The following is a 10,211-nucleotide window of genomic DNA, read 5'->3' as shown; positions in this document are numbered from 1 at the left end:
CCCTTGCCTCGCATTCTCATGGCCTCGCCATATCTTGGAGATTTCGAAATTTCGGCCCGAACGGAAGCCATAAAGGGTACACGTGTGCACACAAAAGGAAGATTAATCATTGAATGTCGAGTATTTGAATAGCGTTTTGTGTAAACTAATTCATGCTTGATCGGCCAAGTGCGTGCGCGTGCGTGTGTGTGTGGGTGTGGGTGTGTGTGTGACACACACACACACATTTATTTAATTTTTCCGGAATTTTCAGAAAAGTCCACTTTCATCTCTGAATAATAAATAATATAATAATATTATATTATAATAATAACATAATATAAAATAAATATAATAAGATATAATAAGTCATGAAAAATAGAGCAATGTGTGGATCTGTCCATTGAAGCCGATCTTCACTTGTCAACCAAATACATGTATATTTGGTCACACAGTAAAACCACTGCGTAGTTTACGTTTTCTTTTGACGACATTTTTGACTCGCTGAGGTCAGAGTCTATGGGCGGACCAGATTTTGGACCCCGGGGCGTTCTCTGCCCAGGTCTGCCTTAGATTTGACCTTGTTCTTGCCTATGGTCTATCGTGATCAAATCTGAAAGTCTTGGACAATGTGAGTTCTGACCATATGGCTTTTTTCTTTGATGTCGTCTTTTCCCGTGTCGCTGTTGAATCTGCTGCTGCTGAGTGGAGTGTCGGATTTTTAACCCTCTTACTGCTAGTCAATTCTGATGAGCTTAGTGTTCCCCCTTCACAGAGGAATTTAGCTCTTCCCCCGTAAATAACTTTACAGGGTCTTTAAGAAATTAATTTATGAATTCATTCCGTAAATTGAAGCAATGAAGATGATTTTGAAATAATATATAGAATATACAACCACATATTAAAATATTCCTTTCTCTGGAACAATTAGGGTTGAGTCCATTTCATTGGGTCAAGGACAGGGGCCCATAGCGGAGAAAATGATCAAATCGGCATTAGAGGATGGAGGCTGGGTTTTCTTGCAAAACTGTCATTTAGCAGTCTCTTGGATGCTCCCTATGGAGGAGATCATTAAGACCTTTGCAGAGTACACACACACACACACACACACACACACGCTATTTGAACTTGTTGTTATACCATGTGGTCAATGTAAACTTGAATACTCACTCTCTTCCGCAGACACATCAATCCATGAGAACTTCCGTTTGTTTCTCAGTTCCATGCCTACTAAAGTGTTTCCAGTGACAGTGCTACAAAACTCTGTCAAGGTAAACCTTGGCTCAGTGCCTTAGCGAGAAAATGGAAGTGTATGACATTAACTTAGTTCCATTCAGATTTAGGGGTGTCAATAGTTGCCAATTTTGTCTACTATTTTCTTTTTTTTTTTTTTTTTGTGGTTACAATATATGATCCGACAAGACAATGAACTATTTGGAAACAAATATTTATTGTCTAATTATTGATTCCATTTGGCTGTGTTGAATACTTCAAGGTGACAAATGAACCTCCGAAAGGTCTGCGTGCCAACATTCGTCGAGCCTTCACAGAAATCTCTAACAATTTCTTTGAAGAGCACACTCTGGGTCTGGACTGGAAGAAGATGGTCTTTGGAATCTGCTTTTTCCATGCAGTTATTCAGGTTCAAAAACAAAATACCCATGCACTGTTTTGTTACTTTGCTATCAAGATAAGTTTACCTTGTTTATATACACTTCAGGAGCGCAAAAAGTTTGGTCCTCTTGGCTGGAACATTCCCTATGAGTTCAGTGACAGTGACAGGGAGTGTGCTCTGCTCAACCTCAACCTCTATTGCCAAGATGCCATTATTCCCTGGGATGCTCTTACATACATCACGAGTAGGTGAACCCAAACACATAACTATCACAATTACCGGTACTGTGTTTTAAAGTTTTGACTATGAAATAATTTGCTTTGATGCTGCAATGCGATAAGTGTTGAATTTATTTTCACATTACCCTGTCCACCTGATCCACTAGTCATGATGAACTAAATTCCTGAAACGATTTCCAATTTATGAGAATTATTTTTTTTATATATACCGTATAAAATAAGGTTTAGATCCCATTCAATGAATGTGAATAAAAATGATTGCCTGCCTCTGTACATCAGGGGTGTCAAACTCAAGGTCCGGGGGCCAATCTGGCCCACCACATAATTTGATGTGGCCTACGAAAGCCAATCAAGCATGTCAACTTCCATGATGCTTCCTAAAGTCTGTACCAAACTTTAAAATGATCTTCCATAATAAATGAGAGCTGTCGTCAGCATTTTCGTGTCACCAAACTCCTCATTATAGTCACTTAAATAGCTGAAGAAACTATTATTCTTGACTTCTTAATATGGTTTCACAGTCATAATGGCCGTCCAAGGGAAATGGCAACTATACAATGTGGCCCCCAACAAAAATGAGTTTGACCCCCCTGCTGTGCATTATTGATGAGCAACCAGTCCAGGGTGTAGCTGGCTTTTAGCCTGAAGACAGCCAGGCTCCAGTTCCCTGCCAGTACCAGCCAATTCTGGACCAAATCTGAAAAGACGTTTAAAAACGTCTTTGGGAGTGAATGAATTAAGTGGATAACTGCTATAGAGTGTGGATGGGTCACTTTGAGAAATGGACACTAAACTGATGTTTTTATTTGCGTCAATGAATCCAGCATGCTACTGATGCTTCTCTTGTGGAAGGAGAAACCTGGTCAAATGTGAGTGTGTATCCCCAGGTGAGATCACGTACGGAGGCAGAGTGACAGATGTCTGGGACCAACGCTGTCTCAGAACAGTCCTAAAAGGCTTCTTTTCCCCTAAGACCCTGGGGCCCTGCTACACCTTCTCATCATCCGGTACCTCTTAAATTTCCATTCGGCTCGCGACTTGTTCATGAACTTCACAGTTGTACAGATACATTATGCAGTTTTTGTGTTTGACATATCAGTGTGTTTAAAAATGTCACTTTAAACATGCTTAGAATACTTTTTATTTGAATGCATCATGAAAAGAGCACATTGTATTCAAATTGTAAACCCGACAAAATGTATTGATTTGTTAAATTACATTGCAGAACGTGAAGAAAAACTAGGATCGGGGGGTGCCTACATTTTTCATGATGAACCCCCAAACTGTGTGAATTGAAAAGTAGAGGATTAAGCTTTCCTGTGAATCACTAAAGGGATATTTACATTTGCCAGAAACAATTATATTGTTTGGAGACGAATCACCAACAGTACTTGTAACCTGTGCCTGCTGTTCCTTTGTCAGAAATGAAATTAGGCATCAGCCACAACGTGCTTCCTTTTTAGAGGCTCGTTTATCATGGCCATGCTGCCATGAATGGGAGGTTTGCATCCAATTCAGTATTTTTGGACCAATTTTTGGACTTTCTTGCTGACATGTGTTAGCCATGACACTGCATTACCCGCAATTCTTCTGTTTACAATATAATCCATCACAGATGACCCGGATTCCCACTAATGCGCATGTACGTCACAGACAAGGCATAGAACCAGCAGGAGAAGCGAGAGTTGAGGGGGGGAAACAAAGCACCAAATAATTAAATACAGAAATAAATGAGTTGTTGACTATTATATAAAATCGTAAATATTATTGTGACGAGTCGACTAATTTTGGCAACCCTAATTTACAGGTAACTGCATAACCACCACTTCTGAGAACTGCATCACGTTTGTGTTGCATGAAGTTGACTAACTTCCTGTGCTTTTTAACACATTGTAGCCCAGGATGATTTGATACCGTTCCACAATTGCTCTGCATCTCTTGGTTTTGCATCGTAAAACGCATTATTGACATTACGTTTTCGGTAGGATGAACGTGCCGGGATTGATCTGGCCACACCATTATGTTAATTTTGAGTGTCTGAAATGAAGATTTTGAAAGGAGTACATTGTATTCAAAATATAAACATGGCAAAATCTATCGATTTGTTTTTCCAGATTGAAATAATTTACGAATTGAACGCCACACTTCTTATTTTGAACCGAGCCCTTTCAATTAATATCCTAAATGTTGGGTCTGTTGGTTTTCTATAGCCCTACTAAACCTGCTGCTAAATGATTTTGCATTTTGCCGTGTAGTCATACAATTAATACCAAAACGAAGATTGATTTTCTTTGTCATGTTGGACTGTTATTATTTTAAATTCAACTGGATATTCCTGTGATTTAATGGTTTCTCCTGTTCATTAGGTGTCTACTATGCCCCCGCGTTAGACACACTGGATTTATATATAGAGTACATTGAGAACCTTCCAATCATTGATGACCCTGAGGTCTTTGGCATGCATGAAAATGCCAACCTGGCCTTCCAGGTATGGAGCTTGCACATGTAAAAGAAAAGACACAAGTAGAAATTGTCAGCTTTCATCTCCCAACCATGATGGAGTTATTCTGTAATGAACACTTAACCTCCGATTAACATTGTTCTTGTACATATACAATAGTTAATTTAGTATACCTTCTCTGTGTAAAGGAATTTGGAATAAACATCCATACCAATAGTTCGTAAAATGAAAACACGTCCGTATTTTCAATCTGTAAAAATGTTTGCCCAATTACATCCTCCCTGTACTATACGTGTGTTTGTCTCCACAGCGCCAAGAAACCCTGAATCTGGTCAACACTATTCTGGATGTTAATCCTCGCTCGTCAGCCCAACTAGGAGCCAAAAGCAATGACGAGATTGTGTGTGAGCTTGCTGAAGCTATACTGGCTAAGCTACCTGGTACGAAGACATATGGCATTTTATTTTATTTTTTTGTCAATGGAGACACTATTTATTTTTGTTTTTCTAATGGTTATAAAATGCACTATTTAAGGCAGAGTTGTGTTTCCATTACTGTGGTACATGTCTGACAATGTGTTTTTTTGTTTGTGTGCCTTGGTGTGTAGAGCGCCTTGACATGGACGAGGCGCTTGAAGGTTTATTCGAGCGAGACGATAATGGTCGTGTCAACTCCCTAACAACTGTGTTGGGCCAGGAGGCCGACAGATTCACCAAACTGATTCGCTTACTAAGGGTAATGAGAACGATTTCAGTGAATTACTTACACAATATGCGATAACGTGTATTTTAATTGGGGCACTATTTTTAGAAGAAGTTATAGCAACCGTTTATATTGTAGATGCGGGCCTGGAACCAAAAGTTACTAATAATAATGCATCAGTTTTCTATCAAGCTTTTCTGGACACTTCACACAAGACATTTCACAGTGGGTGTATTATTCGTGCGATCACACATTCACGCTCTGGTGGAAAACTTTATTCTGTAGCCACAGCTGGCCTGGGGCAGGCTCACTGAAGCGTGGCTGCCAGGATGCGCCTACGTCCTCTCTGATTACCACCAAACATTCACACCCAGCTGTACACCAGTGTGAATGACACGAGGTAAGGTGGGAGGAGTGGCATACCAAAGGACACGACGACACATGACTCAGACAGAGTCGAATTCAAACAGCCATCCTTTTGCTTACCGGACGACCCGCTCAACCTCCTGAGGCACGGCCACCCGCTTGATATCGGGAGATAAAAGAAAGGGAAAAAGAGAGAAAAGGGAAAAATGAGGGATTGGGAAAAAAGTGATGGGAACTATGGAAATGAATTACTGATACATGGAATGTGAACTGTGGGTGGAAAAAGCTGTAGCTTTTAAGGCATTCAACCATTTTTGTGTTTCCAGGTGTCTCTCATAACTCTGCAGAAGGCCATTGGAGGTTTTGTGGTGATGTCTGAGGAGATGGACCGGATCTACACAAGCTTTGTGAACAACCACGTTCCCGCGCAATGGTCAAACTCCTCCTACCCATCGCTAAAAAGCTTGGCTTCCTGGGTCAAAGACCTATACATTAGGATCTACTTTGTTGAGGTTTTTGGTTTTGTATTTTATGTTTTCTTGATCGCCAGAGGATCAACTCAAATTTGTGTGCCCTCTTATGTTTTGTTACAAGCATTACACACAGATTCTTTACACACACATGCACACTGGATGCTATGCCAGTGGAGAAGTCAGAGAGAGACAGAGAAACACACGCTATGTACAAGTATCACGTTTAAGCAATTTATGAGGGTTGACTGCCTTGCTAACTGGTCTTGAACCTGCAAATTGGCAACCCAGCCACTTCATGACTAATCCGTTGCCTGTGTAAAAAAAAAATCTACAGACAAACTTCATCACACTGAACTTTCAGTTGGTTCACTTTCTGGCTATACAGTGAAGGCTTCAATGTTTTGGGGGGTTTTTAGTGACTGTGCACTCGTTTGTGCGCATGTGTACTTTTCTCATGGACATCGCGGACTCCAATAACACAAGCACATCCTGTGTCTCTTCCTGCTTTTGCCATTTGCATCTTCCCCCAACGCAAAAATTTCTTTGATAAGACAGGTCTCAACATGTCTATTGCTCATTTGGAAATGGGGCACAATCTTTTTGCACAAATATTCAAAAAGAAGCCCCAAGGAAGAAGATAATGTCTTAATAGTGTAAAGTGAGTCGTGACTTACACATTCTATGCGCTCTGTGCCAGTGACGCCACTGCTCTCATTTTCTTTCCTACGCAATTAAAAGGCTGAAATGCATGCATATGGACCACATTTCCCGAGTTATTTGAAAACATTTATCGATTGTTATCTGCTTTTAGACTTGGATAACGCGAGGCCACCCCAAATCTTTTTGGATATCTGGATTCTTCTTTCCTCAGGGATTTCTAACTGGTATGCCACTTCTGCGCGAGAAACCTTTTCTTTTCATGCTTTAATGGACCATGATACTACACCAGTCTCTCAACTGCCAGATTATTATTCCGAAGTCATGGCCATTGTATGGCAATTGATACTATATGTCATAAATCATTTTTCACAGCTACAAGTAATCTAACGTCAACAAGAGTGTTTAATGGGAAAGCGCTTTCCAAGGTAACACAGACATTCTCTCTTAACTGTTGTCATGTAGCAGTTCTGCAGAATCACGCCCGACGATACAATTTGCCCATCGATGAGCTGAACTTCCGCTTCAACATGGTGCCCGTGTACAGAGACCAGATCGCCGTGGCCGAGGCTCTGCGCAATCTGAACAGCAACGCGGAACTTCCCATGGACACGGAGGTACAGTACTGCAAACTCACCACGTATTTTTCATGCCTTTTTCAAAACTATTTATTTTTTGAGGGATGTAAAAATCAGCCTTGTATAAAGTACCTGAATGCAATACTTGATTAGAAGTACCAATCTAAACAGAAGATGGGCGTTAAAGTCACAAGCAGGGTGAGACACTGAGACCAGTATACTCGCAAATGCTCCCATTTTCTCCAAGTGTGCTAGTACACATTTCATCTGGTCACAAGCCTCCTGCCAGTACATAGAGCAAGTCTGTCAGACTCCACACGGAAGATGGACTTGCGCCAGGTTAAATCCTTTCTGTATAAACTGAATTAAAAAAAACAAAAATCCAAGTCTGAATGTGTATGTTGCCACATTAACGATCATTTGACTTCACGAGCACTATTTGCTTTATCATTCCCATTCAGCTTGTTCCTATTCGTACATGAGTTCAACATTTCGATGTGAACAGTGATTTTGTCCTGAATCTTTGATACAACAGAACCTCTTCTTGAGTGATGTGCACATATATATCCATTGAAGGCCAGTTTATTCCAGGCCATACATTTCAGACCCACCTGCAATCATTAAAAATCGTAAATGCATTGTAGGATGAATACAAAGTACAACACAATTACCTTCGGTGTTTCTTATTTGTGGTTGTAGTTGCCAATGCCTGAGAATGGTGTGCTGGTACACGGCATGTTCATGGATGCGAGTCGCTGGGATGATGACAATATGGTGATCGAAGATGCATTACCTCGAGTGATGAATGCCATTCTTCCAGTGGTGCACTTTGAGCCACAACAGAACTACGACCCCGAGCCCGAGCTCTACCATGCGCCACTATACAAGACCTCAGCAAGAGCAGGAACTCTTTCGACCACAGGTGCATATTTCATCCGGGACCCTCACATATAATGCCTAATATATACGTCATAATTGAAGCATGACAAGTTTGTTGCCCACTCTTCATTTTTCTCTCCTTCTAGGACACTCAACTAATTTTGTTGTGACTGTAATGCTTCCGTCAAACCGGCCAAGCGACTATTGGATATCTAAAGCATCTGCTCTCTTGTGCCAGTTGAATGACTAAGTCTTTTCCAATTTAGGCACACATTTTTGAGATTTTCAAATAAATATAACATAAACCACAATGGAGTGGCTTCAGTCAGCGTCTCTGCCGTTGCACATACGGTTATTGTGGTACCAAGTGAGCCATGAATGATCCAAAAACAGTTCATCAAGTACACGCTTGTTCAGAGTACATCCTGATCGTCTCTCCACACACTGAATTAGTCGACTCAAGATATCCAGGCACTATGTGTAGAAAGTTACTGGATAAATGTGTTCAGGAGACTTAGAGTAATATGTCTAGCCTCGGGCAATGAGGAAAAAATAGATGGGTAAAGCAAGCTTGGTGAGCAGACGCACAAATGTTCATGGTTAACAAGCAGGGGCGCTGTATGGAGTGCTGATCATCAAATCAGGAAATGTTTCCGCCACAACTCCAATGTGCAGCAGCTTCCTATTTGCGTCATTTAGGGCATGCTGTGCAAACACGTTGGCTTTGTGCATCCAGCTCGGTGCTATGGCAGCGGGCTGACAAACACAATCTTTGTCATACACAAGCTTAAACAGGGACACACACACACACACACACACACACACACACACACACACACACACACACATACATTTCCCTGTTTTATTCTATTCATATATACATAATTTTCCTGATAAAAATGCACGATCAGTTGTTATCAGTTCAGTAACCTAATGACCTACTGTTACCCACGGCCTAATTTAGCTGGCAACAGTCAAAGAAGGGGAGCATCGGCACTTATATTTTGCACTGAAGCATTGTCTATGGTCCATAAAAACATCGAAAGAGTCAGAAAATCGAGATGAATCTCTGCCCATAAATGGCAAGCCGAAAAACAACATTGAATGACAGTGACCTTTGATGTCTCAGGCGTCAAGGATATTGTCACGTGGGCTCAGGTACACTTCAGGAAAAACATTTTCCGTTAATACACTTTGTCGCTTCATCTGCAAATGAATACTCAGCCATGCAAATACGAAATCCATACAGTATACCAACAGCACCCAGAAATGTTGCCAGCTTTATTAGGCCTGACCTCAACTGAGATGGACTGATGCAAAGTGGAAAAGTGTGCTTTGGTCTGATGAGTCCACATTTCAAATTGGCCAAAGACAAAAAGGACAATCTGGATTGTGCCTGTGATACACAAAAGCATACACAGACACACACACACACACACACACACACACACACACACACACACACACACACATACATTTCCCTGTTTTATTCTATTCATATATACATAATTTTCCTGATAAAAATGCACGATCAGTTGTTATCAGTTCAGTAACCTAATGACCTACTGTTACCCACGGCCTAATTTAGCTGGCAACAGTCAAAGAAGGGGAGCATCGGCACTTATATTTTGCACTGAAGCATTGTCTATGGTCCATAAAAACATCGAAAGAGTCAGAAAATCGAGATGAATCTCTGCCCATAAATGGCAAGCCGAAAAACAACATTGAATGACAGTGACCTTTGATGTCTCAGGCGTCAAGGATATTGTCACGTGGGCTCAGGTACACTTCAGGAAAAACATTTTCCGTTAATACACTTTGTCGCTTCATCTGCAAATGAATACTCAGCCATGCAAATACGAAATCCATACAGTATACCAACAGCACCCAGAAATGTTGCCAGCTTTATTAGGCCTGACCTCAACTGAGATGGACTGATGCAAAGTGGAAAAGTGTGCTTTGGTCTGATGAGTCCACATTTCAAATTGGCCAAAGACAAAAAGGACAATCTGGATTGTGCCCAGCACAAAGGTCAAAAGCCAGCATCTGTGATGGTACATGTGTACCACCACCACATCCTTATTGGCATTACTTGGCGTTGTTATTGGTGAGGGATGACTTTCCATCAGATTTTTTTTAAACGACATGTAAGAAATATATTTTGATCCCAGCTGCCTCATTCCACTCACAAGAATTTTGTGTGCGGTGCGCGTGTGCTAAGCAAATGATCTCTGAGGGGCAGCGGTGTCACCTTCCTTCTTA

General features: G+C 41.1%; 1 protein-coding gene across 1 annotated transcript in view; it reads left to right on the top strand.

Moving 5' to 3' along the window:
- The window catches only part of dnah6 (dynein, axonemal, heavy chain 6), a 49,884-nt gene extending 41,624 nt beyond the window's left edge, over positions 1-8,260 (top strand). The window contains exons 70-82 of the mRNA XM_019889067.1: positions 911-1,068; positions 1,159-1,250; positions 1,475-1,621; positions 1,700-1,838; positions 2,721-2,840; positions 4,200-4,321; positions 4,605-4,734; positions 4,902-5,029; positions 5,689-5,874; positions 6,647-6,719; positions 6,958-7,109; positions 7,770-7,992; positions 8,096-8,260. Of these exons, the coding sequence (XP_019744626.1) occupies positions 911-1,068; positions 1,159-1,250; positions 1,475-1,621; positions 1,700-1,838; positions 2,721-2,840; positions 4,200-4,321; positions 4,605-4,734; positions 4,902-5,029; positions 5,689-5,874; positions 6,647-6,719; positions 6,958-7,109; positions 7,770-7,992; positions 8,096-8,199 (1,774 nt within the window). The 3' untranslated portion in view covers positions 8,200-8,260. The remainder of the gene's footprint in view (positions 1-910; positions 1,069-1,158; positions 1,251-1,474; positions 1,622-1,699; positions 1,839-2,720; positions 2,841-4,199; positions 4,322-4,604; positions 4,735-4,901; positions 5,030-5,688; positions 5,875-6,646; positions 6,720-6,957; positions 7,110-7,769; positions 7,993-8,095) is intronic.
- The last annotated feature ends 1,951 nt before the right edge of the window (positions 8,261-10,211 follow it).

Source organism: Hippocampus comes, unplaced genomic scaffold (assembly GCF_001891065.2).
Source record: "Hippocampus comes isolate QL1 unplaced genomic scaffold, H_comes_QL1_v1.1 scaffold86, whole genome shotgun sequence".
NCBI classification, from domain to species: domain Eukaryota; kingdom Metazoa; phylum Chordata; class Actinopteri; order Syngnathiformes; family Syngnathidae; genus Hippocampus; species Hippocampus comes.
Note: the sequence above shows the minus strand (reverse complement) of the source record. Positions and strands in the feature narration are given on the sequence as shown.